We start from the raw sequence: 27,278 nt of genomic DNA on the forward strand, positions 1-27,278 counted from the left end.
AAGAACTAGATGTATAATATTTTCAGTTTTTTTTTTTTAATTAGTAACTATTAATAGAGTAGCACAAATTAATTGGGTGCTTGTTCTGGACCAGATACTGTGCTACTGTGCTAGGTCCTTTGTTTTTTTAGACATGGGGTCTCACTGCTGTTGCCGAGGCTGAAGTGCAGTGGCACAGTCACAGCTCACCACAGCCTCGAACTTCTGGCCTCAAGCAATCCTCTTGCCTCAGCCTCCTGAGTCGCTGGGATTACAGGCATGAGCACCGCAATTTACAGAAATTGTCACTTTCATGATTTCCAACAAAACAACGAGCAAGTTACTCGTTGTTTTACAAATGGGAAAAGTTAAACCTGTTGAGATTTGCTTCCTGAAGTCATGCACCTGTTTACATGGACAAGGCTAGGAATCAAACTTGGGTGTGTCTAACTCCAGAGTCCTTCCTAGTAATTAACCTCCGGTGCTCTGAACTGCCATGCAAAAGAATGTGAACTTCATTCTGAAGGGAATGGGAAGGTCGTGGAAAATTTTTAAGCATGAAAGTGACAGGCTCAAAACAGCAACAACAACCAACCAACCAACAAAAAAACCCTCAGTTTTTAAAAGATAGCTCTTGGCCGGGCGCGGTGGCTCACGCCTGTAATCCCAACACTTTGGGAGGCCGAGGCGGGCGGATCACAAAATACAAAAAATACAAAACTACAAAAAATTAGCTGGACGTGGTGGTGGGCGCCTATAGTCCCAGCTATTCCGGAGGCTGAGGCAGGAGAATCGCATGGACCCGGTAGGCCAAGGTTGCAGTGAGCCGAGCTCGTGCCACTGCACTCCAGCCTGGGCGACAGAGCGAGACTCCGACTCATTAAAAAAAAAAAAAAAAAAAAAAAAAAAAAAGATAGCTGTCATACGGAGTGGAAGCTCAATGGCAGGGCAGAAAGACCAGCCTGACTATGTAATCTACTAGACCAGAGCTGGCGAGGACTTCAGTTAAGGCATGGTCATGGGTGGACGGAGAAAAGGTGATACAATTGAAAGTCAGAAGATAGATTTAGTAATATTTGGAACTCATGAGATTTGGACAGAGGACAAGAGGAAGGGACACCCAACCAGAACAGATGGGGGTAATGAAGGTGTCTTCCAGGAAGATGGGGAATGTGGAAAGAAACAAATGGGCTTGGAAAGCAAGATGAGGCATGTGGTTTTGGAAATAAGCTGGGTTTGAAGTGCCTAGTATCCATCCAGAAGGACCTGTCTACCAGGCAGTTAGAAACATTGGTGTAGCCAGGCACAGTGGCTCACGTCTATAATCCCAGCACTTTGGGAGGCCAAGGTGGGAGGAGGGCTTGAGCCCAGGACTTCAAGACCAGCCTGGGCGATGAAGTGAGACCCTGACTCTACAAAAAATAAAAAAATTAGCTGGGCCTGGTGGTGTGTGCCCGTAGTCCCAGCTACTCAGATGGCTGAGGTGGGAGGACCCCTGAACCCAGGAGTCCAAGGTTGCAGTGAGCTTTGATTGTGCTACTGCACTCCAGCCTGGACGAGTGAGACCCTGTTTCTCTTTCTCTCTCTCTCTCTCTCTCTCTCTCTCTCACACACACACACACACACACACACACAATGTGTAGAGCTCAGGATAGGGTCTCAGCAGAAGATAGCAATTTGGGAGCGCTTAGCCAAGGGACAGAAATAGTGAAAGCAGGCAATCAATCTCACTTGAGTTGCAGGGAGAAAAGAAGATGGCCAAGGCCAGCATGGGGGAAACCAGGAATATTGATGGGGAAGAGAAAGACATGAGAAGACTGAGATGGGGACCTAGAGAAGGATAAGGGTGACCAGGAGAGTGGACCCAGGGGACAAGTCCTCTTCTAAGGAAGAAAAATCAGTGTAAACATGGCCATGTCTCTTACCACGTAGTTTCCCTCTAAACACACACACACACACACCTGTCCCCCACTAGCCTAAGGCAGAATTAAATGTGAACAAAGCACGTTTTCCACTTCATAAAAGCCACAGATTCAGAGTGGACTTACTGGCAACCAAGGTAGCCACGTAGAAGCTAGTTATTAGAGGAAGAGGTGGGTTTTTTTCGAGACAGGGTCTCACTCCCTGTCACCCACACTGGAGTGCAGTGGCACAATCTCAGCTCACAGCAGCCTCCGCCTCCCGGACTTAAGCGATTCTCCCACCTCAGCCTCCCGAGTAGCTGGGACCACAGGCAAATGGCACCACCCCTGGCTAATTTTTTCATTTTTCTTTCTGTCTTTTTTTTTTTTTTTTTGGTAGAGACACAGGGTCTCGCTATGTTTCCCAAGCTGGTCTGGAACTTTGACTTCAAGCAATCCGCCCGACTTGGCCTCCCAAAGTGCTGGGATTAACAGCTGTGAGCCACAGTGCCTAGTCAGAGGAAGAGTATTTCTTTACCCTATCTTTAATTATCCTTTAACTCTCACCTGAGGGTAGACAATGATTTAAGTACAGGGAATGATTAAATGTTAAAACTTAACATTTTAGAATGTTATCTTGTATTGATGAATTCAGCTTATGCTGGTCTCGCAAACAAATACGAAGACTGACAGATTCCTGTGAGTGCAGGCCTTCACAGTGCCAGGACCACAAGATGTAATGAATTCTATTCCTGACTGGATATAAAAAATGCCACGAAATTTTCCTTTGAGATTCAGCCAGGGAGACCTCCTGGAGTTTAGAGGTACCCAGACTGGTGAGTAAAAGGAGTGTGACCTTGTGGGGGCAGTCAGAGGACCTAGATGTCTGACACCAACATCCCCAGGTTCCAGTCTCTGCTCAGTCACTACTGGGCCTGAGAAGCTGGGTGCAGAGATAGTGACCCACCCACCTCTGAAAGTCACTACTTTTTGAAGTCAGAATACCGCCCATACATTGTGGGCCTAAGCAGGTTACGAGGGTCTCGGCAGAGACCCAGAGGCATGCTCTAGAAATTGCTGTGACCCTGGAGCAGAAACATGTGGCAGTCCCCAGCAGAGCTCACCTACGCTGCTCTCCTCGCTTAACACGCCTCAGGAAAGGCAAAATGGCAGCTTTACAAAACGAAGTTTTATTCCATTTCCCCTTCTCCCCTCTTAATTCTCATAGATCGCTGCAGTGAATGCTTTTAACCTGTCAACTGTGATGAAACAAACAGAAACCCGAAGCCCTGGCTTCTTCTGAGGTGCAAATAAATGACCGAGAAGGTGTTATCTAAGACCTCTACAGCCATTTGTATCTGGCCGTGTGTAGTGGGCTCTGCAAGACCCTGCCTCACTTTCCCACTAAGAGGCCTTGGACTTCCCAGCTCCCAGAGACTGTAGAGATCACCTCTGTGGCGTCCTGTCACGATTTCCTAAGGCGAAGAGCTTCATTTGCCCAACGGAGGCCCACGTTCTTCCTGTCTGATCTACTGTCTTCCCAAGGATCTGAACTCGGGCACCAGCGTCTGCCCACATGTCCGACGAAAACAATGTAAAGGAACTACTGAGTCTGGACAGAAAATCCAGACATACCATGCAGCTTCTAAGAGGACCGAGTGCCTTCACTGGAATAGTGAATGTCCTTCTGTGGACATGGACAGGGAACGGCTCGATTAAGCCCAAATTCACAAAATTCCGCCCACACCCCGCGCCCCCGGGAATTTTGGCTTAGGGGCAGGATATGGGGGTTACCACTGTGCTAGTGGAGGTGGCGCGGGGACTGAACGGCAGCCCCAGCGCAGTTCTCCCCCCGTTTGCCCGCAGAACCCCGGCGAGGCCGAGGTGGTCATTTCCCTCCCTAGCCGGATGGCCGCGCCGGGTGAGGCCGGTTTGGGCGCGAAGCACGGGCGTGTGGCGCTCCACTTCCGCAAAGGCCAGCCGCGCTCAGGACCGCGAGCCCTGAGCGTCCCCCTAGTGACCCCTGGCCTCGTGCCCGACGCCCCGTCTCTCCTGCCCCGGCCCCCCCGCCACGCAGGGCCCCGGTCACGCGCAGGGGGAGCCGGACCGCCAAAGCCCGCAAGCCGGCGCCCAGGAAAGCGGCCGCAGCCCGGCCAGTGCGGATAGGCCAATTGGCCGAAGTCGGCAAAGCTCAAGACGGCACCGCAGCAGGGGGACCCGACCCCGTTTTGTTGGGAGCCTAAGCGGAAGTGCCTTCCCCGCTCTAATGCCGGAGGAGCACGGAGGGCAAGCGGTACAGCTTCTTCCAAGTGCTGATGTGGGTGGCTCTGAAAAGAGCCTTTTGGATACGATGGAACCTCCGGCCGAACCGCACGCACTTCTTAAGCCCGCTCTCCACGGATGCGGCGGGCCAGCTGGATGTCCTTGGGCATAATGGTCACGCGCTTGGCGTGGATGGCGCACAGGTTTGTGTCTTCGAACAGCCCCACCAGGTAGGCCTCGCTGGCCTCCTGCAGCGCCATCACGGCCGAGCTCTGGAAGCGCAGGTCCGTCTTAAAGTCCTGCGCGATCTCGCGTACCAGCCGCTGGAAGGGCAGCTTGCGGATCAGCAGCTCCGTGGACTTCTGGTAGCGCCGGATCTCCCGCAGGGCCACGGTGCCGGGCCGGTAGCGGTGCGGCTTCTTCACCCCGCCCGTGGCCGGCGCGCTCTTGCGGGCCGCCTTGGTGGCCAGCTGCTTCCTCGGGGCCTTGCCGCCGGTCGACTTGCGAGCAGTCTGCTTAGTACGGGCCATAGCGAACCAAAACACAGGCTTACCAGCGCAGCGGCGGGGAGAGAAACGAGCTCCTAGCCCCGCGGCAGCCGTCTTTATAAGCACAGTCTTTTCCCGATTGGGCGGAACAATAATTGAAAATCCCGCGCTGGCTGTCCATTGGCTGTGACGTCACCCGTCCTAAAGTCACCGGTTGGCTTGGGCAGATTCCTCCCTAATCCCGCCCACCCCGCCTCACTTTCTACTTACCAGTTGGCGAAGTTCCGCAAGCTTGTTTTTCCCCTTTCCTTCAGGGTGAAAGTCATTTTCCATTGCAGCTTTGTCAGATTGTTCCCTTTCCGCCCTTCGCTTCCTTAGAACACACTGCCCGCAATACCCCCCTTTCTTGCTGCGCCCTGCGGCTCCCGCGTGGAACCTCATTCTTCCATTTGCCCCCCGCCCCCAGTTGCTACTTGGCGGATCGTTTTTCGCCTGTCGGGTGCCTTTTGGGTGGGAGAGGTGCCCGCCCCCAGGACGCAAGATTCCGCCTCCGAGGCCCTTACTCTCCGCCGCCAGGGCGCTTTGGAAAACAAAACAGAAACTAAGACTTAAGTCAGCTCAGTGAAGCCAAGACCCAGCTCCGCCACACTAGCGAGCACTACCCGCTCAGGGCCCTCCCCATCGGGGGTGGGGACGAGGAGCACGTCCCGCTAGTGCCAGACTAGGTCTAAGTGTCCGGCCATGGCCTGCGGAAACCACTAGGGAAGCGCGCGCTCCGCGCGCAACACTTCAGCGCGTTGGGTACTGCCCGCGGCGCTGGTGTTTGTGACTGTGTGGAGCGGACCGTGGCGGCGCCCAGGACGTTTAGTGCCTGCACCTGCCCTGGGAAGTCCTAGGACTGGGGACCCACTCATCGAAGAGCCAAGGCAGTTACGTGCTGCAGATGGAAGACGGCGCGCGCGCACACACACACACACACACCCCGCCCCGTCCCGTCAGCTCCAGGTTCGCTATTCACTACTGAGGAACGCTGGACTGAGAGTGGCCAGCATTAACAACTCTTTTATTTGAAAACGTGGGTGGCTCTGAAAAGAGCCTTTTGAGTTCACAGGTGCCCCTTCGAGACGCGGGCCGGGCTGGGCCCACTTGGGCCGGACGTCAGCCTCACTTGCCCTTTGCCTTGTGGTGACTCTCCGTCTTCTTAGGGAGCAGTACGGCCTGGATGTTAGGCAAGACGCCGCCCTGGGCGATGGTGACTTTGCCCAGCAGCTTGTTCAGTTCCTCGTCGTTGCGGATGGCCAGCTGGAGGTGACGAGGGATGATGCGCGTCTTCTTGTTGTCCCGAGCCGCGTTGCCCGCCAGCTCCAGGATCTCGGCGGTCAGATACTCGAGGACCGCAGCCATGTAGACGGGCGCGCCGGCCCCCACTCGCTCCGCATAGTTGCCTTTGCGCAGCAAGCGATGCACTCGCCCTACCGGGAACTGAAGGCCAGCGCGGGACGAGCGCGACTTGGCCTTGGCGCGGGCCTTGCCTCCTTGCTTGCCACGACCAGACATGACAGCGATAGTAGTCACCGAGAGGAACTCCTGCCTGGCGATCGGGAAAGTCGCCGAAAACGCCGCTGCTTCACCTTTTTATAGACAGAACGGCGATTGTCCACGGAGCACTTTGATTGGCTCAAGCAAATTTTGTCCCGATAGCCAATAGGATAGCTCAGCCAGAATCCACTCATTTACATAATCTCGTCTCCCTCGCATTGCGCGCCGCGGAAAACTCGCGAACCATAACGCAGCGTCATGCACACAGCCTCTGTAAGTACACAGTCGTTTCCGGTAGACCCCGAGCCTACCGCTCTGCTTGCGTTCTCGGGGGTCGGTGTCGGTCTTGGGTCTGGCCATGCCTGAGCCTGCAAAGTTCGCGCCGCCTCCCAAGAAGGGCTCCAAGAAAGCCTTCACCAAAGCCCAGAAGAAAGACGGCAAGAAGCGCAAGCGCAGCCGCAAGGAGAGCTACTCCATCTACGTGTACAAGGTGCTGAAGCAGGTCCACCCCGACACCGGCATCTGGTGCAAGGCCATGGGCATCATGAACTCCTTCCTCAACGACATCTTCGAGCGCATCGCGGGAGAGGCGTCCCGCCTGGCGCACTACAACAAGCGCTCCACCATCACGTCCCGGAGATCCAGACGGCCGTGCGCCTGCTGCTGCCCGGCGAGCTGGCCAAGCACGCCGTGTCCGAGGGCACCAAGGCGGTCACCAAGTACGCCAGCTCCAAGTGAGTCCCTGCCGGGACCTGGCGCTCGCTCGCTCCCTCCCTCCCTCCGCGGGTCGCCGGCTGCTTTGTCTCCAAAGGCTCTTTTCAGGGCCACTTAACCACCTCAGTGAAATAAGCTGTTTTCCCACTGCTTACTGTAAGTTCTACTTAGGGGTTTTCCCTCAGCACCTATCCTTTTTCCTGCAGATGATGGGAGAGGAATATAAGATAAAGCTATAATCTGTAGCTTGGTCGAGAACTAGCTTGTAGTGACACGGTCATGTGCACATAATTTGCCTTTTCCAAAGTGAGACGATATGCTACGGGTGCGGTCAGTGTAAATCTGCTCAGGAGAGTCGAGGGAAAAAGTGTTAACTGCATATTGAGCTCGCAAAATTGTGTAGTAACCTGAAAATATTCCTAATAGTTTTGCGACCAAGCCTCACCATATAAACTTTCCTTCCGCACCTGTAGACCTCCATTCTGTGGTTGAAGCAATTTTTGGTTTATATGGCTCTCTTGTCTCAATTTGGTATTCCTTTCAGGTACTGTGAATCTATAGGTATTTATTCCTGGGTTTCAAGACGTTAAATGCCATCAGAATTGAGTAATGCAAAGGCTGCTGTCATGGATAGTAAAGCTTTTTAGTCAAGTGCTGATAGACAATTCCCCATTGTTATCGTTGGGTATTTTACAATTTTCTGGGCAAGAAATGTAATGAAAAATTAGATAAGTTTTAAAGGCCTTCGTCTGTGAGACTGGATACCTAAAACAATAGCGTTTCCTAAACAGTTAAAACTTATTTAACCCTGAAGCTTTCGAGACACACAAATATATACAAATATATATTGTATATTTCTTAAACCCCACATAGTTCCACTGATCTAAATCACTGGGGGCGAGAGGCAAGGATAGACAATCTATGACACAACACCAGGTGATTCATAAGTTTGGTAACCACTGACATTTGGTTATGCAGTTGCCATATTCCTTAGTAAGAACCTGGTCACAATTTTCACTCGCTACCCCAGGCAATTCCCCCTCCCCACACCCCCCTTTTTTCTGAGAATTGCAGTGAGATATACAAAAGTTTCATTTAATCCTTTATTAATTCCAGACTTTATATATTTTTATTAGGATTTAAAATACATTTCAAAAAGATCAAGTGAGAAGAGAAGATAAAAGTACCAAGATAAAGGCATAATACAAACTTAGAAAATACATGTTAAGCATACTGCGGCATCCTGGTAGCCCCTTGCTTTTGTTCACTTTTTTCTCTTATGTACCTATATAAAATCCCAAATAGTATCTTCCAGGATGACACACTTGCTGTCTGCCCCACCCAATTAAAAACAGATTTTTTAGTTATTAGGTATTGTGGTGAATCTACCTTATTTTATTGCCAAAAGAAAAAAAAAAAAAAGCTTTTCAAAGCTTCATCCCCAGGAAACATTTTCCTGCTTTTACACATACCTTATATGGCTCTACTGAGAGATAAGGCCTAAGCCTGAAAAGTTAATTTAAAGCATGGAGGTAGGGGTGAGACAGAAAGACAACAGGGAAAAGTTGAGTTTATAAGGTAAGTATATAACTTCCTTTTAACAGCCACCTGCATGGCGTTCGGTAAATAACCTAATTATATGTGGGGGAAGTTAGTGGTCAACATTTGGTCCTGGGGACTGAGAATAAGAGCAGGAAAGCAATAAACAGCTAACTATGAGAGTGACTTAATGTAATTATATTACCTGTCAATCGCTACTTTTCCTTTCTTACCAAAATTCACACAGGTATGAAAGCAATATGACATTCAGGCTCCATTATGTGTATTTGTGCACATCACTTCCCACGATAAGGGAGAAGAAAAGAAACCACTGCACATTCGGATAAAACATGCTGGGAATACAGCAGTAAACAGAATAGAAAAAGTCTACATTTTAATTAGCAGATAAGTAAAAATAAGCGACTAAATGTATATTATTCAGGGGGCCATATGTGCAATTGCTGTTAAGTAAAGCAGAACATGGAGTGGAGTAGGGATGACAGGTTTCATCAGTTAATACTTGAGCAGAGAGCTGAATACAGTAAGATAGTTGTAGGATATCTTGAGGCAGAGTATTCTCAGAACAGAACATGGTAAGTACAAAGGCCCCAAGGCAGGAACAAGCTTGGTGAATGTGAGAAATATGCAAGCTGGTTAATGTGGCTGAAGCACAGTGACCAAGGGAAAGTTTTACAGAGATCACGGAGGTGCTTGAGGGCTGGATTATGTAGGCCATTAAGGAGCATCACAGGCCACTGCAGAGATTTTGTCTTTTAAATGAGATAGAGTGCTCTTGGAGAATGTGACTGGAGAGGCAGATGGTAGCAGTGGAGATGCAGAGTAGTAGCCGAGATATTTTAAATGAAATTGATTTAGTATAGGCTGACTGAAAGAGAAATCAAGGATTAATTGTAGGTTTTTACACTGAGCACTTGAAAAGAGCTGCTATTTGCTGATATGAGTAAGGAGTAGTCTTGGAGGAAGAAAACCAAGAGTACTGTTTTGAACAAAATGTTGAAGACTCCTGGTAAATATCGAAGTGTAAATATCAAATAGGAAGTCAGAAATATGGGAATCTGGAGTTTAGGAAAGAGAAGGGGGTTAGGTTTGTAAGATCTCATATCAGTCTGATTCTTATTTTTTTGTAGATAATCTACCCTTTCTTTCTGTAAATATTTAGAAGCATGATGTCTATGTGTGTATATATACACACACACTCACTGCCCCCCGCCAGGACTGCCTCAGTTTTCATCTCAGTATTTGACTAAAACCTTCTATTCAACTTCAGTTTCAGCCTTAGAATAACCAGATGTCTAAGTCAATGTCATTTGGGGCATCTCTAGACTTGTGCAATCACAAAAGTCACCATTACCGCTACATAGTACGTATTATGACCAATGGATATCATTCAGAGTTCTAGTTTACATATGCTATTATCAAACATATGTAAGCCTTTTAATATAACTTGGGAGTGAAATTAGTAAAATTCTATCAATTTACATAAATTAATTTTACTGTAAAAATAAAATACATTAATTTATGAAAGTTTCTTTGATTACAATTTTTAAAGTATTTCCCATTTTTTTATTTTGAAAATTTTAAACCTACAGAAAAGTTGGAAAAAAAAGTACAAAGACCAGCCATAGTCCCTTCACCTGGATTCACCAATTATTACGATTTTGCTGCATTTGCCTTATCTTTGTCTTCTCATGTACACAGACAGCCCCTGAACCATTTGAAAATAAACTGCAAATATGTTGGCACTTCTCCCTAAATATGGTGGCATGTCTCTTAAAAATAGGATATTCTCCTAAATAGCTACAATCACATTATTACACCTAACAAATTTAATGCTGATTCAGTAATATTAATATGCAATCCATATTCAAATTTCTCCAATTATTAAAAAAATTCTATATAGATGTTGTATTAGTTTCTTGTGGCTGCTGCAACAAATTACTACAAACTCAATGGTTTTAACACAACAGTCATTCTCTTACAGTTTTGGAGGTCTGAAGTACAAAATCAATTTTACTCGGTAGAAATCAAGCCTGCACTCCCTCCAGAGACCTTAAGGGAGGGTCTATTTCCATGCCTTTTCCAGCTTCTAGAGGTTTATTTCTGGTTTATGGTCCCTTCCCTCTGTCTTCAAAGCAAGCAGCCTATTAATCTTCAAATCCCTCTCTCCTTCTATCGCCTCCTTGTACACTTGACTTTCTTGCCTCTCCTATAAGGACTGTGGTGATTACATTTGGGGCCTACCTGGATAATCTGGCATAATCTCTCAATCTCAGAATCACATCTGCAAAATCCTCTTGGCTATATAAGGTAATATTCACAGGCTGTAGGGATTAGGATATGGACATATTTGGGAGCCACATTTAGCCTGCCACAGCCATTGACTACTGTTATGGGTTGAGTTGTGTCCCCCCGAAAGATACGTTGAAGTCTAACCCCTAGTTCCTTAGAATTTTGCCTTCTTTGGAAACAGGGTCTTTGCAGATGTAATCAAGTTAAAATGAGGTCTTTAGGGTGGGCCCTAATCCAGTATGACTGATACCCTTATAAGAAGACATGGAGACAGCCGGGTACAGTGGCTCACATCTGTAATCCCAGCACTTTGGGAGGCCAAGGCAGGTGGATCATCTGAGGTCAGTTCGAGGCCAGCCTGACTAACATGATGAAACTCCATCTCTACCAAAAATACAAAATCAGCCGGGTGTGCTGACGCATGCCTGTAATCCCAGCTACTCGGGAGGCTGAGGCAGGAAAATTGCTTGAACCCAGGGCGCAGAGGTTGCAGTAAGCCAAGATCATGCCATTGCACTCCAGCCTGGGCAACAAGAGTGAAACTCCATCTCAAGAAAGAAAGAAAAAAAACATGGAGACATACATGAAAAAACTGAGGTAGAGATTACAGTTATGCTGCCAGAAACCAAAGAACAAGTGGGGCTACCAGACACTGAAAGACAGGAGTCTTCCCCTAGTGGGTTTGGAGACAGCATGGCCCTACCAACACGTTGATTTCAAACTTCTAGCCTCTAAAACCATGAAAGAATAACTTTGTGTTTTACGCCATACAGTTTGTGGTACTTTGACAGCCCCAGGAAATTAGTACAACTACTAAAATTTTTTGATTTAGTTTATCTAAAATTTTTAAATAAAATTTCACATCTGAAAAAAAAATCCTGGACATTTTTCCTGTGATGGTAATATTAGTCTTTAGCCTTAGTCAAGTATTAACATTTGGACATTTGTTCCAAATATGTAATTGGAGCAACTCTGTCCTAATTGACCCTATTTGACTTGAGACCTTTCATGAAAGGTCTTTCCTTTTATCTAGGAAATTATTATTCCTGAAATATTTCAAGATTCAAACTGGTATAAGTAAATATGTCAGACAAATTGGCTTAACTGGAAGTCCAAAGGTGCAGCAGGGATCCAAGGTTGGCTGAACTCCATGAGTGGCTCAGTTCCCTGATTCTCCCACACTGTGTCCTCCTCTGCATATTGTCTATAATCATTCTTGCCTTCATACCTAAAGACAGTCCATCCTGCTGCTGCCTCTTGAAAGCAAATAAGCTGCTTTCCCAAAAGATAATAGCATACTACACTCCCCTGCTGAGTTAGTTGTTACTCAGTTCACTTCCTGAAATGTTAAATGCCAATTAGTTTGATCTAGATTCCTGAACTAATCACAGTAAGAAGCAGGTTGAGACAGCAATTAAACTAATCAGGCCAACCCTAAGAACTGTGGGTGAAATGCGTTTCTGGGAAACACATGTGGCAGCACTATAACAGAAACAATTAGAAAAATAAATGCTACCTAGTCAATAACATACATTATAGGACTATGAACTACTAAGTTACACCTCATGACAAACACATGAGTAATAAAGTCTAGAAAAATACTTAAAGGTGATGTCCATCATTCCCATTGCTGTGTTCACAGTTCACAGGTAGACCCTAAAGACAGGCTTGTGTTGTCTTTACTGAACCCTAGATGCATCTCTCAAACTGTCAACTGCACATATCCACTTGAATAGCAAAGAGCTTCTCAAATTTCAATCGGAACTCTGGATCTCCCTTCAGTGTCCCAACGAATATCTTCTCTCAGTGTTCTATCCTAATAGTACCACTATCTACACAGTTGCTCAAGCCAAAAATCTAGGGGTTTCACTGTTAGCTAAATCCTGTTCCTCAGCCACACCTATTAATTCTACCTCAAAGATAAAATCCAACATTTGTTTCCATTACCACCATTGCACTCCAGCATGTCATTTATCCGGTGTTTTTCACACTTTAGCATACATCACTATCACCCAGAAAGCTTAACACAAATAATGGAACCTGGGAATTTTCATTTTTAGTAACTTCAAGTAATGCTGATGCTGCTGGTCTGGAGAGACTTTAAGTCTTAATCACTGTTCCAGCCCACAACACTGCAACAGCCTCCTAATTGCTTTCCTCGCTTCTATTGTGGCCAGCCTAGGATTTACAATCCCCAGAGCAATCAGTATAATATTTTGAGGTTAATGAGGCTGTGTGATTCCAAGTCCAGTGTTCCCAAAGCAGAGAACAAACCTAATCAACCTCCCTTGCAAATTGGTGGTCCTTCTCCTCTTCAGGTCTCCCAAACTCTGGCTTCAGAAATCGTATATTTTGTTGCCATTGTATGGAACAAACCCTTAAACTGGACAAGCTTTTCCGAGTGATAACTCTTGGGGAAAAAAACCATTTAATGGTATTGGGTAGATTTTAGGGTATCTCAACTAGAAAGCGCAGAAGGTGTTATCGGTGTTAATTCCTGGTTATCAAAATCGAACTTCCATCTACCTCCTTAAGGAATTTTCACATGAATGGTGGTGTAGGCACGTGTTTGTGAACCAATGATATAAAAACCTCAAGAAGTTTCTCGATACCATATATAAAAGTTGAGCTATTCCCTTTTAAGTACACATCTGAGAGCATACAATGCATTTAATCTCTACCTTCATTTTACCACTGAAGAGCGGACCCAACCTTTGTTCCTATACACAATTTGATCTTACACAAGCTTATCAAAATTAACACTGCGTTTCTCACCAGGAAACAATCTCCTGGGCACATATTCACGGGTACGTAACCAGGCCAAAGCCAGTTTCAAGAGCAGCCCTCTAAGGCAAGCCCCAGCCTATCTATGCCATAGTAAGATACCACTATCAATCTATGTAAGCTTACTTATAGCAATGCCTATGTGAAAAGAAAATAGTTATCTGTGCTTGGTGTTGTGTGCTCTCCTAAAGTTAACCAGACGTGAAGCCAAAAACATAAACTGGGACTGGCAACACAAGAAAGATTCTTTGACTGAGGTGGTTAAGTGGCCCTGAAAAGAGCCTTTGGAGACAAAGCAGCCGGCGACCCGCGGAGGGAGGGAGGGAGCGAGCGAGCGCCAGGTCCCGGCAGGGACTCACTTGGAGCTGGCGTACTTGGTGACCGCCTTGGTGCCCTCGGACACGGCGTGCTTGGCCAGCTCGCCGGGCAGCAGCAGGCGCACGGCCGTCTGGATCTCCGGGACGTGATGGTGGAGCGCTTGTTGTAGTGCGCCAGGCGGGACGCCTCTCCCGCGATGCGCTCGAAGATGTCGTTGAGGAAGGAGTTCATGATGCCCATGGCCTTGCACCAGATGCCGGTGTCGGGGTGGACCTGCTTCAGCACCTTGTACACGTAGATGGAGTAGCTCTCCTTGCGGCTGCGCTTGCGCTTCTTGCCGTCTTTCTTCTGGGCTTTGGTGAAGGCTTTCTTGGAGCCCTTCTTGGGAGGCGGCGCGAACTTTGCAGGCTCAGGCATGGCCAGACCCAAGACCGACACCGACCCCCGAGAACGCAAGCAGAGCGGTAGGCTCGGGGTCTACCGGAAACGACTGTGTACTTACAGAGGCTGTGTGCATGACGCTGCGTTATGGTTCGCGAGTTTTCCGCGGCGCGCAATGCGAGGGAGACGAGATTATGTAAATGAGTGGATTCTGGCTGAGCTATCCTATTGGCTATCGGGACAAAATTTGCTTGAGCCAATCAAAGTGCTCCGTGGACAATCGCCGTTCTGTCTATAAAAAGGTGAAGCAGCGGCGTTTTCGGCGACTTTCCCGATCGCCAGGCAGGAGTTCCTCTCGGTGACTACTATCGCTGTCATGTCTGGTCGTGGCAAGCAAGGAGGCAAGGCCCGCGCCAAGGCCAAGTCGCGCTCGTCCCGCGCTGGCCTTCAGTTCCCGGTAGGGCGAGTGCATCGCTTGCTGCGCAAAGGCAACTATGCGGAGCGAGTGGGGGCCGGCGCGCCCGTCTACATGGCTGCGGTCCTCGAGTATCTGACCGCCGAGATCCTGGAGCTGGCGGGCAACGCGGCTCGGGACAACAAGAAGACGCGCATCATCCCTCGTCACCTCCAGCTGGCCATCCGCAACGACGAGGAACTGAACAAGCTGCTGGGCAAAGTCACCATCGCCCAGGGCGGCGTCTTGCCTAACATCCAGGCCGTACTGCTCCCTAAGAAGACGGAGAGTCACCACAAGGCAAAGGGCAAGTGAGGCTGACGTCCGGCCCAAGTGGGCCCAGCCCGGCCCGCGTCTCGAAGGGGCACCTGTGAACTCAAAAGGCTCTTTTCAGAGCCACCCACGTTTTCAAATAAAAGAGTTGTTAATGCTGGCCACTCTCAGTCCAGCGTTCCTCAGTAGTGAATAGCGAACCTGGAGCTGACGGGACGGGGCGGGGTGTGTGTGTGTGTGTGTGCGCGCGCGCCGTCTTCCATCTGCAGCACGTAACTGCCTTGGCTCTTCGATGAGTGGGTCCCCAGTCCTAGGACTTCCCAGGGCAGGTGCAGGCACTAAACGTCCTGGGCGCCGCCACGGTCCGCTCCACACAGTCACAAACACCAGCGCCGCGGGCAGTACCCAACGCGCTGAAGTGTTGCGCGCGGAGCGCGCGCTTCCCTAGTGGTTTCCGCAGGCCATGGCCGGACACTTAGACCTAGTCTGGCACTAGCGGGACGTGCTCCTCGTCCCCACCCCCGATGGGGAGGGCCCTGAGCGGGTAGTGCTCGCTAGTGTGGCGGAGCTGGGTCTTGGCTTCACTGAGCTGACTTAAGTCTTAGTTTCTGTTTTGTTTTCCAAAGCGCCCTGGCGGCGGAGAGTAAGGGCCTCGGAGGCGGAATCTTGCGTCCTGGGGGCGGGCACCTCTCCCACCCAAAAGGCACCCGACAGGCGAAAAACGATCCGCCAAGTAGCAACTGGGGGCGGGGGGCAAATGGAAGAATGAGGTTCCACGCGGGAGCCGCAGGGCGCAGCAAGAAAGGGGGGTATTGCGGGCAGTGTGTTCTAAGGAAGCGAAGGGCGGAAAGGGAACAATCTGACAAAGCTGCAATGGAAAATGACTTTCACCCTGAAGGAAAGGGGAAAAACAAGCTTGCGGAACTTCGCCAACTGGTAAGTAGAAAGTGAGGCGGGGTGGGCGGGATTAGGGAGGAATCTGCCCAAGCCAACCGGTGACTTTAGGACGGGTGACGTCACAGCCAATGGACAGCCAGCGCGGGATTTTCAATTATTGTTCCGCCCAATCGGGAAAAGACTGTGCTTATAAAGACGGCTGCCGCGGGGCTAGGAGCTCGTTTCTCTCCCCGCCGCTGCGCTGGTAAGCCTGTGTTTTGGTTCGCTATGGCCCGTACTAAGCAGACTGCTCGCAAGTCGACCGGCGGCAAGGCCCCGAGGAAGCAGCTGGCCACCAAGGCGGCCCGCAAGAGCGCGCCGGCCACGGGCGGGGTGAAGAAGCCGCACCGCTACCGGCCCGGCACCGTGGCCCTGCGGGAGATCCGGCGCTACCAGAAGTCCACGGAGCTGCTGATCCGCAAGCTGCCCTTCCAGCGGCTGGTACGCGAGATCGCGCAGGACTTTAAGACGGACCTGCGCTTCCAGAGCTCGGCCGTGATGGCGCTGCAGGAGGCCAGCGAGGCCTACCTGGTGGGGCTGTTCGAAGACACAAACCTGTGCGCCATCCACGCCAAGCGCGTGACCATTATGCCCAAGGACATCCAGCTGGCCCGCCGCATCCGTGGAGAGCGGGCTTAAGAAGTGCGTGCGGTTCGGCCGGAGGTTCCATCGTATCCAAAAGGCTCTTTTCAGAGCCACCCACATCAGCACTTGGAAGAAGCTGTACCGCTTGCCCTCCGTGCTCCTCCGGCATTAGAGCGGGGAAGGCACTTCCGCTTAGGCTCCCAACAAAACGGGGTCGGGTCCCCCTGCTGCGGTGCCGTCTTGAGCTTTGCCGACTTCGGCCAATTGGCCTATCCGCACTGGCCGGGCTGCGGCCGCTTTCCTGGGCGCCGGCTTGCGGGCTTTGGCGGTCCGGCTCCCCCTGCGCGTGACCGGGGCCCTGCGTGGCGGGGGGGCCGGGGCAGGAGAGACGGGGCGTCGGGCACGAGGCCAGGGGTCACTAGGGGGACGCTCAGGGCTCGCGGTCCTGAGCGCGGCTGGCCTTTGCGGAAGTGGAGCGCCACACGCCCGTGCTTCGCGCCCAAACCGGCCTCACCCGGCGCGGCCATCCGGCTAGGGAGGGAAATGACCACCTCGGCCTCGCCGGGGTTCTGCGGGCAAACGGGGGGAGAACTGCGCTGGGGCTGCCGTTCAGTCCCCGCGCCACCTCCACTAGCACAGTGGTAACCCCCATATCCTGCCCCTAAGCCAAAATTCCCGGGGGCGCGGGGTGTGGGCGGAATTTTGTGAATTTGGGCTTAATCGAGCCGTTCCCTGTCCATGTCCACAGAAGGACATTCACTATTCCAGTGAAGGCACTCGGTCCTCTTAGAAGCTGCATGGTATGTCTGGATTTTCTGTCCAGACTCAGTAGTTCCTTTACATTGTTTTCGTCGGACATGTGGGCAGACGCTGGTGCCCGAGTTCAGATCCTTGGGAAGACAGTAGATCAGACAGGAAGAACGTGGGCCTCCGTTGGGCAAATGAAGCTCTTCGCCTTAGGAAATCGTGACAGGACGCCACAGAGGTGATCTCTACAGTCTCTGGGAGCTGGGAAGTCCAAGGCCTCTTAGTGGGAAAGTGAGGCAGGGTCTTGCAGAGCCCACTACACACGGCCAGATACAAATGGCTGTAGAGGTCTTAGATAACACCTTCTCGGTCATTTATTTGCACCTCAGAAGAAGCCAGGGCTTCGGGTTTCTGTTTGTTTCATCACAGTTGACAGGTTAAAAGCATTCACTGCAGCGATCTATGAGAATTAAGAGGGGAGAAGGGGAAATGGAATAAAACTTCGTTTTGTAAAGCTGCCATTTTGCCTTTCCTGAGGCGTGTTAAGCGAGGAGAGCAGCGTAGGTGAGCTCTGCTGGGGACTGCCACATGTTTCTGCTCCAGGGTCACAGCAATTTCTAGAGCATGCCTCTGGGTCTCTGCCGAGACCCTCGTAACCTGCTTAGGCCCACAATGTATGGGCGGTATTCTGACTTCAAAAAGTAGTGACTTTCAGAGGTGGGTGGGTCACTATCTCTGCACCCAGCTTCTCAGGCCCAGTAGTGACTGAGCAGAGACTGGAACCTGGGGATGTTGGTGTCAGACATCTAGGTCCTCTGACTGCCCCCACAAGGTCACACTCCTTTTACTCACCAGTCTGGGTACCTCTAAACTCCAGGAGGTCTCCCTGGCTGAATCTCAAAGGAAAATTTCGTGGCATTTTTTATATCCAGTCAGGAATAGAATTCATTACATCTTGTGGTCCTGGCACTGTGAAGGCCTGCACTCACAGGAATCTGTCAGTCTTCGTATTTGTTTGCGAGACCAGCATAAGCTGAATTCATCAATACAAGATAACATTCTAAAATGTTAAGTTTTAACATTTAATCATTCCCTGTACTTAAATCATTGTCTACCCTCAGGTGAGAGTTAAAGGATAATTAAAGATAGGGTAAAGAAATACTCTTCCTCTGACTAGGCACTGTGGCTCACAGCTGTTAATCCCAGCACTTTGGGAGGCCAAGTCGGGCGGATTGCTTGAAGTCAAAGTTCCAGACCAGCTTGGGAAACATAGCGAGACCCTGTGTCTCTACCAAAAAAAAAAAAAAAAAGACAGAAAGAAAAATGAAAAAATTAGCCAGGGGTGGTGCCATTTGCCTGTGGTCCCAGCTACTCGGGAGGCTGAGGTGGGAGAATCGCTTAAGTCCGGGAGGCGGAGGCTGCTGTGAGCTGAGATTGTGCCACTGCACTCCAGTGTGGGTGACAGGGAGTGAGACCCTGTCTCGAAAAAAACCCACCTCTTCCTCTAATAACTAGCTTCTACGTGGCTACCTTGGTTGCCAGTAAGTCCACTCTGAATCTGTGGCTTTTATGAAGTGGAAAACGTGCTTTGTTCACATTTAATTCTGCCTTAGGCTAGTGGGGGACAGGTGTGTGTGTGTGTGTGTTTAGAGGGAAACTACGTGGTAAGAGACATGGCCATGTTTACACTGATTTTTCTTCCTTAGAAGAGGACTTGTCCCCTGGGTCCACTCTCCTGGTCACCCTTATCCTTCTCTAGGTCCCCATCTCAGTCTTCTCATGTCTTTCTCTTCCCCATCAATATTCCTGGTTTCCCCCATGCTGGCCTTGGCCATCTTCTTTTCTCCCTGCAACTCAAGTGAGATTGATTGCCTGCTTTCACTATTTCTGTCCCTTGGCTAAGCGCTCCCAAATTGCTATCTTCTGCTGAGACCCTATCCTGAGCTCTACACATTGTGTGTGTGTGTGTGTGTGTGTGTGTGAGAGAGAGAGAGAGAGAGAGAGAGAGAGAAAGAGAAACAGGGTCTCACTCGTCCAGGCTGGAGTGCAGTAGCACAATCAAAGCTCACTGCAACCTTGGACTCCTGGGTTCAGGGGTCCTCCCACCTCAGCCATCTGAGTAGCTGGGACTACGGGCACACACCACCAGGCCCAGCTAATTTTTTTATTTTTTGTAGAGTCAGGGTCTCACTTCATCGCCCAGGCTGGTCTTGAAGTCCTGGGCTCAAGCCCTCCTCCCACCTTGGCCTCCCAAAGTGCTGGGATTATAGACGTGAGCCACTGTGCCTGGCTACACCAATGTTTCTAACTGCCTGGTAGACAGGTCCTTCTGGATGGATACTAGGCACTTCAAACCCAGCTTATTTCCAAAACCACATGCCTCATCTTGCTTTCCAAGCCCATTTGTTTCTTTCCACATTCCCCATCTTCCTGGAAGACACCTTCATTACCCCCATCTGTTCTGGTTGGGTGTCCCTTCCTCTTGTCCTCTGTCCAAATCTCATGAGTTCCAAATATTACTAAATCTATCTTCTGACTTTCAATTGTATCACCTTTTCTCCGTCCACCCATGACCATGCCTTAACTGAAGTCCTCGCCAGCTCTGGTCTAGTAGATTACATAGTCAGGCTGGTCTTTCTGCCCTGCCATTGAGCTTCCACTCCGTATGACAGCTATCTTTTTTTTTTTTTTTTTTTTTTTTTTTTTTAATGAGTCGGAGTCTCGCTCTGTCGCCCAGGCTGGAGTGCAGTGGCACGAGCTCGGCTCACTGCAACCTTGGCCTACCGGGTCCATGCGATTCTCCTGCCTCAGCCTCCGGAATAGCTGGGACTATAGGCGCCCACCACCACGTCCAGCTAATTTTTTGTAGTTTTGTATTTTTTGTATTTTGTGATCCGCCCGCCTCGGCCTCCCAAAGTGTTGGGATTACAGGCGTGAGCCACCGCGCCCGGCCAAGAGCTATCTTTTAAAAACTGAGGGTTTTTTTGTTGGTTGGTTGGTTGTTGTTGCTGTTTTGAGCCTGTCACTTTCATGCTTAAAAATTTTCCACGACCTTCCCATTCCCTTCAGAATGAAGTTCACATTCTTTTGCATGGCAGTTCAGAGCACCGGAGGTTAATTACTAGGAAGGACTCTGGAGTTAGACACACCCAAGTTTGATTCCTAGCCTTGTCCATGTAAACAGGTGCATGACTTCAGGAAGCAAATCTCAACAGGTTTAACTTTTCCCATTTGTAAAACAACGAGTAACTTGCTCGTTGTTTTGTTGGAAATCATGAAAGTGACAATTTCTGTAAATTGCGGTGCTCATGCCTGTAATCCCAGCGACTCAGGAGGCTGAGGCAAGAGGATTGCTTGAGGCCAGAAGTTCGAGGCTGTGGTGAGCTGTGACTGTGCCACTGCACTTCAGCCTCGGCAACAGCAGTGAGACCCCATGTCTAAAAAAACAAAGGACCTAGCACAGTAGCACAGTATCTGGTCCAGAACAAGCACCCAATTAATTTGTGCTACTCTATTAATAGTTACTAATTAAAAAAAAAAACTGAAAATATTATACATCTAGTTCTTTGTTTCCCACAGCCTTCCCAGGTTTCAGATGTTCTTGCAGCTGAACAAGAATGTTTAGCCCCACACGACATCTGCAATCTCCAAGTACACAATATCTTCACACATTCCATGTCTGTCCAGAATGTCCTCCCCTTCTTTGTAACCCTGAGAACCCCCATTCTTCAAGATTCAGCCCTATGAGCCTTCCCTTGCTCTTCTGGTTTTTTGTTTTTTCTTTTTCTTTCTTTCTTTTCTTTTCTTTCTTTTTTTTTTTTTCGAGACGGAGTCCTGCTCTGTCGCCCAGGCTGGAGTGCAGTGGCACGATCTCGGCTCACTCCAACCACCGTCTCCCGGGTTCATGCGATTCTCCTGCCTCAGCCTCCGGAGTAGCTGGGACTACAGGTGTGTGTCACCACGCCCAGCTAAGTTTTATATTTTTAGTAGAGACGGGGTTTCACCATGTTGGCCAGGATGGTCTCGATCTCTTGACCTCATGATCTGTCTGCCTTGGCCTCCGAAAGTGCTGGGATTATAGGCATGAACCACAGTGCCCGGCTCCCTTGCTCTTCTTTGCCCTCATCTCTTTGGGCCCTCCTCCTTGCCTCTGCCCTCTCCTATCTTAATACCCCTTCCCTTCCTTAACCTCAGCATTAGGCTGGCAACATTTCTCAGGGTAAGGATTTGTCTTTATTTCCATAGTAGCAGCAGTACCCAAGCAACGCCTGGTCACAGTAAGTCGAGTGAAACCATCTCTCAAAAAAAACAAAACAAAACAAAACAAAAAACAAACTACATTGAGTGGGAAAGGCAATAAATATGTCACCTTTGGTTTCTGTATCACTTCATGGCCTCATTCTTCTTTCACACAGAACTTTTCATTTGATCCTTAAAATAATCCTGTGAAAAAGGCAGGAATTCTCAGTAATTGGCCGGGCACGGTGGCTCATGCCAAAGAAAAAGAGGCCAGGCGCGGTGGCTCACGCCTGTAATCCCAGCATTTTGGGAGGCCGAGGAGGGTGGATCACCCAAAGCCAGGAGTTCGAGATCAGCCTGGCCAACATGGCAAAACCTCCATCTCTACTAAAAATACAAAAATTAGCCTGGCATGGTGGTGGGTACCTGTAGTCCCAGCTACTTGGGAGGCTGAGGCAGGAGAATCACTTGAACCCGGGAGGCGGGGATTGCGGTGAGCCAAGATCGTGCCACTGCATTCCAGCCTGTGTGACAGATCGAGACTCCATCTCAAAAAAAGAAAGAGGAAGGAAGGGAAGGAAGGGAAGGAAGGAAGAAAGGGAGGGAGGGAGGGAGGGAAAGAAAGAAGAAAGAAAAGAAAAAAAGAAAAGCTGTTACCTGCATCAGTGGCTTTCAACCTTTAATGTGTATCAGGAGGGCTTTTTTAAAGCACCGATTACTATGTCTCACCCCTCAGTTTCTCATTCAGTAGGTCTGGCATGGGGCCCAAGATTTTATCCGAGGTGATCAGTGCTGCTAGATGAGAGGCTACACTTTGAGAACCACTAATTCAGACAATGGACGTGTTTTCTCCCCCACTCCCTTTCTGCTTTATCTTCAAATTTTTGATCTCCTTCTTTAGTGGATCTTGGTGCGGATCAGATATATTCATCAGCATTGCCTTTAAAGTTAAAAACAATCAGTGATATTCGAAATAGCAATGCTGGAAATCACAGGTCAGATTTAAAAGGGAAAAGGAAACATCTTGAGCATTAAAACCTCTATTTCTCACCTGGACATCTTCACAAATGTTATTCTTGCCACTTCCTCCCTGCCCTCGCCCCCCTTACTATGTATCTCAGTAGGATGCCAATCATTCTGCTCTTTATTCAGAGTCCGACACAAGCCCCCACGTCCATAGCCAAGTTTTCCCCGGTTTCCCAGCAGCCAGTGACTTCTGTAGCATTAGGATTCTTATGGTAGTTATTGTCTACATTTCTCAGCAGATTGAATATGTACTGCCTCTTACTACTGGACTGTTTATTCTTAAATGTGTACAGGTATGGATTTATGTCGTCTATATATTATGCATTTATTTGTCTTCTTCGTTGTGATGGTAAGCTCCTGGAGGGCAAGTCTTGCATCCACTGCTTTGCTGGCAACCCGATTGGTAAGCTTCTGGAAGGCAAGGCTTGCATCCAGTGCTTTGCTGGCAACCCGATTGCTAAGTACCGTGTTTTAAGCTTAGTTCAGTCTCAAGTGTTTGCAGCCACATCTGAAGACCAATAAAGCAACTGCTGGTTTATCCTTTGGGAGCTGACAGAATTTCTTCTCCCAAATACATACACAGTAAAAGCATAAGCCTAGAATGAAGAAAAAAAAAAAATCTTACGGGCAATGCAATGGCTGCAAAACTATAAGGATTAGAAATGTGAACCCACATTTTAATCCAAATTAGGGCAATTTAGAGGTGGTAGCGTAAAGAATAGCTTGCTGTAATATATGCCATGCTGATATAGAATTGGCTTTTGGCCTTGTCAAAATTAAATTGTGCTTTCTGTATTGATGGTGGGCATGTTTCTGCAGGTCTCTCATTCTAAGCTACAACAGGCCCTAAGAGGTAGAAGTCACATACCTGAATTACCTGTGAAGTTGCTTTCAGATCATATCGTTGGTTCACTCTTACAGAAGGATCACTTTAAAATATCTCTGCATTTGTATCCTTGCAATGCCACAACTAAAAGACAGTTATCTCATAGGTCCTTGATTAAATTAGGAGGCTTTTTATTGAACACAAGAGATGATACTTTTCAGGCACTGGGCAGATAACTTGCTAGAAAGGCATTTTTTAACTGTACTAAGATTGAGCTGAGTGCGTGGCTGGAGACACCACACAACACGGACCCTTGCTAAGGCATCTAGTCCACCCGCTTGTTATGTAGAGGGTGAAATGAAGCCCAAAACAGTCAATCGTGAACTCTAAGCCGATCAGGTGGGAAAGCCGGCATCTCTAGAATGAAAACCTAAGGCTGCTTCTCCCACTTTGCCTGAGCAAATATAGTGAGATTACATAGCAAGGCATGTGTAAATTGCCAGTGCCTATTTCTCAGAACCAGATTTGGTGATCGCAAAGACTGACGTGGCCCTCTAGGTGTGCCTATACTGCACCAGAAGAGCAAGCCGAGAAAGCAGTGCTCAAACCTAGAGCATTCAACCTTTCATATCGATAAAGGCTTAAAAAAAAAAAAAAAAGCCCAGGTAAGTGAAAAAGCCGCTTTCGGTCAACGACTTAAGTCTTTACGGCTGTGAGCGCTATGGGCCACGGTAGCTTTCCGTTAACTTCAGATCCGATTGTCGCCCCACTGCCAAAGTTACCTTCCAACATCGTTACTGTTGCACTTTACGCAGTCAAGTGTCCAACTCCTCAGATGAGTAAGTGGTCGGCCCTAAAAAGGGCCTTTGGGATCGAAACGTGCAAAGCTGGAGCGGCGGCCTAGCCTCCGAAGCCGTACAGGGTGCGCCCCTGGCGCTTGAGCGCGTACACCACATCCATGGCTGTGACGGTCTTGCGCTTGGCGTGCTCGGTGTAGGTGACTGCGTCCCGAATCACATTCTCCAGGAACACCTTCAGCACACCGCGGGTCTCCTCGTAAATGAGGCCAGAGATCCGCTTAACGCCGCCACGCCGAGCTAGACGCCGAATGGCAGGCTTGGTGATGCCCTGAATGTTGTCTCTCAAGACCTTGCGGTGGCGCTTAGCGCCCCCTTTGCCTAAGCCTTTTCCGCCCTTTCCTCTGCCGGACATGACCGCTGGAGCCCGATAGACAGCTTCTGTCAAGGCGAGCACCGTCTTCCCCTGATATACAAGAGTATCGGACCAGATTGAAAACCCAAAGCGCGCCGGCGGGAAGCGTTCTCAATTGTCCCCGCCCTCTCGACATTTCGTCATTTCTTTTCTGTTTTCCTCTCCCTCCTCCTCCACTCTGCTCAGGTCCCTCTCACTCTTTTTTTTTTTTTTTTTTTTAACCGCTACGCCACAGTCCCCGGGAGAATTCAGATCCCAACCGGGGCTTCCGGATTCTGTAGCGGCTTTGGCCTGTGTCTGGTCTGAGGACGCCCGGAAGGCATTGCACTGAGGCTAAGGGAAAGGTCTCTGGAGGGAGCCTCAGGAAGAGCAAATGGAGGCCAGAGACTGGCAGGAGCGCGCCAGCGCAGGATTTAATCCCGACGAGCGGATTCAGAGCCGTGCTTATATAAAGCTTCAGGAAGCGCCGTTCCGACGATGAGGCCGACACGCGAGAGGCGACCTCAAGAGCGGCGGCGCCAGGGATCTGTGCGCCAAGGGAGGACGGGAGGGAGCAGGTTCGCCATAATTCCTGGCTCCAGGCTCTGTTTTGTTGGACCGAGCCACTGTATTTTAGCTCACACAGGAGAATTCTGGCCCTGGGAAAATTGGTCTCAGCATGCTGCCAAGCTTTCTCATGGAGGTCAGCGAATCCCAACACACTGTCGGTCAAAGCCGTGCTGGAAGAAACAAAACAGTTCTCCCTCGGTAGAACTGAGAGGGGATTGGTCCAGGGCTCCCGCCGATACCAAAATCCAGGTTGCTCAAGTCTCTCATAGAAAATGGCGTAGTATTTGCACATAACTATGCACATCCTCCCGTGTACTTTAAATAGTCTCTAAATTACTTTATAACACCTAATCCAGTGTAAATGCTATGTAAGTAATTGTTATACTGTTTTTATTTTTACTGTCTTTTGTTGTACTTTTTTTAAAAAAAGAAATTCATTTGTTTAATATTTTCGGTCTTGGGGAACCCGCGTATATGGAGGGCCTGCTACATAGAGAAGACTGAGGGATATTCTGTGCATCCGTTTCTACGGATCCTCTAAATCGGCCTTTGTTTTCAGCCAGGATTTAGTGCCCAATTGTGTCCTTTGGAGGCCCCACATGGAGCTAGCAAAGTTTGCTAAATCGGGTTTTACAAGAGGACTGTCTGCTCCATACTGGGAGTAGTTACCGCAAACTGCCCTATGAAATTGGTTGGGGTTCTTACTGTTAGCATGTTTATTACTTTATCAGGGCTCTCTGTAGGAGAGTCTATGAGAAAATCTTCCGGTTTCTGCTGAAAGAATCGTGTTTTGTTGGGGTTTTTTTCCCGAAAAATATTATTTTTAAAAACTCTTCTGTGCCCTGTTTAATCTCTCCCTTGGATCCACCTTCTGTGTGCTCATAAATCGTAAATCTGTATTCAGACTTCTGGACTGGAGACACGTAGATCCACCTGGTGGTTCTTCAGTCATTTTAAGCCCAAAACTCAAAATCTCCCGAAATCAAAATGTTTAAACTTATAATCTCCAGGGTGTGACTCACGGGGGATGAGGGGAGCAATTCTCTCCCTCCCCGCATAAAGCTGGTTCTCCTGTCTGCTCATTGAACGGTTCCACTGCGCATCACAGCATCTACATGCCTAAACCAACACCCCAGCATTGGCAACAGATATCTTCCTCTCCCTTGGCTGCTTCAGGACAGGGAAGAAACATGCTTGCCCTTTTCTGACTCTTTAGTAACTCTGGCCGAATCTATCACATTATTTTACATCTCTTTACATCTTACTACTCCCCCATCTTGGCTGTGTGTTCCCTACTGGCAGTGATTTTTGTTTATTCATTTTTGTAAACTGACACTTAGTTCAGTGTCCAATATAAGCTCAATAATAGTTTATAAAAGGAAAAGTTCCTGCATTTGATTGCTTTTAAACACTATTAGAAAAGACATAACCAAATTGCAGCATGATAAAACAACCGCAAAACAAGGCTGAGAGAAGTGGTGATTTCTGGTGTCAGAGGGCACAGGACCCTGGGCAGAATCAGAGATACGGTGTCTATGCAGTTCCCTTTTTAAGGGGATCAGGACATGCTACCTCCAAATGTGCCAGTTTCGACTTAAGAATTATTTTCAGCTGAAACAAACAGCTAAAATCCCTTACCTGTTTAATAGCAGATCCTCCTCGCAAATCTCAAATTTTTAACTCAGTTGTCATAAATCTTCTTCAGCACTAGAAGCAAATCTAACCTCGGAGATGAGAAGTGGTCACCACACCCAAATAGACATTGTCACAAGACTCGAATCTTCCATCTATTCTAAGGGCCCATTTATCTTTTCAAAAGTCATTTGGTTTTCCATATGTCCTTTACTCCTCCTCCTTTTCCCCTGCTGCTAGGTAGATCCCAAATTCTAACCACTCCTTTGAGTTACTCATCTCAGAATGCTCCCATGTATACACTTTTTTTTTTTTTTTTTTTTTTTTTTTTTTGACTCAGGGTCTTACTCTGTCACCCAGGCTGGAATGCAGTGGTGCAATCTCAGTTTAAACCCCCAAGTCTGTGGTATTTTGTTATAGTCCCCCTAGAAATTAATACAGGATTCGTGGTCTGCCAAAGTCTCATTCCCTGCTCCGACCGACAATGGATAGTGGGATCCTTTGTGATATGTACTCTGTGAGTTAGAAGTAGTAACTTAGAGCTGTTGAGGACAATACCTTTGCACCCCATCCACTGAATTTTG

At 48.7% G+C, this 27,278-nt stretch overlaps 6 protein-coding genes and 1 pseudogene across 8 annotated transcripts; 3 read left to right on the forward strand and 4 right to left on the reverse strand.

Annotated features, from left to right (window-relative positions):
- Positions 1–2,409: 2,409 nt before the first annotated feature.
- On the reverse strand, positions 2,410–4,672 carry H3C15 (H3 clustered histone 15). Its single transcript, XM_054686375.2, has one exon. The coding sequence runs from the start codon at positions 4,670–4,672 to the stop codon at positions 4,262–4,264; it is 411 nt and encodes a 136-aa protein (XP_054542350.1). The 3' UTR covers positions 2,410–4,261.
- Positions 4,673–5,676: 1,004 nt separating this feature from the next.
- Positions 5,677–6,187, reverse strand: H2AC19 (H2A clustered histone 19). Its single transcript, XM_016944834.4, has one exon. The coding sequence runs from the start codon at positions 6,185–6,187 to the stop codon at positions 5,795–5,797; it is 393 nt and encodes a 130-aa protein (XP_016800323.1). The 3' UTR covers positions 5,677–5,794.
- Positions 6,188–6,527: 340 nt separating this feature from the next.
- H2BC20 (H2B clustered histone 20) lies at positions 6,528–6,907 on the forward strand. Its single transcript, XM_054686383.1, is given in 2 exon segments — positions 6,528–6,801; positions 6,804–6,907. Coding segments are annotated over 2 exon segments (378 nt in total).
- Positions 6,908–13,743: 6,836 nt separating this feature from the next.
- On the reverse strand, positions 13,744–14,251 carry LOC129144336 (histone H2B type 2-E-like; annotated as a pseudogene).
- Positions 14,252–14,591: 340 nt separating this feature from the next.
- On the forward strand, positions 14,592–15,102 carry H2AC18 (H2A clustered histone 18). The gene has a single exon (XM_003949528.6). The coding sequence runs from the start codon at positions 14,592–14,594 to the stop codon at positions 14,982–14,984; it is 393 nt and encodes a 130-aa protein (XP_003949577.1). The 3' UTR covers positions 14,985–15,102.
- Positions 15,103–16,079: 977 nt separating this feature from the next.
- Positions 16,080–16,559, forward strand: H3C14 (H3 clustered histone 14). The gene has a single exon (NM_001374557.1). It carries the CDS (start codon positions 16,107–16,109, stop codon positions 16,515–16,517), a length of 411 nt encoding a protein of 136 aa, NP_001361486.1. The 5' UTR covers positions 16,080–16,106; the 3' UTR covers positions 16,518–16,559.
- Positions 16,560–22,575: 6,016 nt separating this feature from the next.
- On the reverse strand, positions 22,576–25,024 carry H4C14 (H4 clustered histone 14). 3 transcript variants are annotated; one of them, XM_063797669.1, is made up of 2 exons: positions 23,344–25,024; positions 22,576–23,071 (listed from the first exon to the last, which is right to left on the reverse strand). In XM_063797669.1, exon 1 carries the CDS (start codon positions 24,511–24,513, stop codon positions 24,202–24,204), a length of 312 nt encoding a protein of 103 aa, XP_063653739.1. In that variant the 5' UTR covers positions 24,514–25,024; the 3' UTR covers positions 22,576–23,071; positions 23,344–24,201. The 3 variants fall into 3 exon arrangements, with proteins under 3 accessions (XP_063653739.1, XP_063653741.1, XP_003308403.1); XM_063797671.1 differs by having other exon boundaries at positions 23,353–24,625; XM_003308355.7 differs by having other exon boundaries at positions 24,084–24,587.
- Between the last annotated feature and the right edge of the window lie 2,254 nt (positions 25,025–27,278).

This window comes from Pan troglodytes, chromosome 1 (assembly GCF_028858775.2).
Source record: "Pan troglodytes isolate AG18354 chromosome 1, NHGRI_mPanTro3-v2.0_pri, whole genome shotgun sequence".
Classification (NCBI taxonomy): domain Eukaryota; kingdom Metazoa; phylum Chordata; class Mammalia; order Primates; family Hominidae; genus Pan; species Pan troglodytes.

Coding starts and splice junctions, on each gene's coding strand:
- H3C14 (NM_001374557.1), top strand. CDS start 16,107: ATGGCCCGTACTAAGCAGACTGCTCGCAAGTCGACCGGCGGCAAGGCC.
- H3C15 (XM_054686375.2), bottom strand. CDS start 4,672: ATGGCCCGTACTAAGCAGACTGCTCGCAAGTCGACCGGCGGCAAGGCC.
- H2AC19 (XM_016944834.4), bottom strand. CDS start 6,187: ATGTCTGGTCGTGGCAAGCAAGGAGGCAAGGCCCGCGCCAAGGCCAAG.
- H2AC18 (XM_003949528.6), top strand. CDS start 14,592: ATGTCTGGTCGTGGCAAGCAAGGAGGCAAGGCCCGCGCCAAGGCCAAG.
- H4C14 (XM_063797669.1), bottom strand. CDS start 24,513: ATGTCCGGCAGAGGAAAGGGCGGAAAAGGCTTAGGCAAAGGGGGCGCT.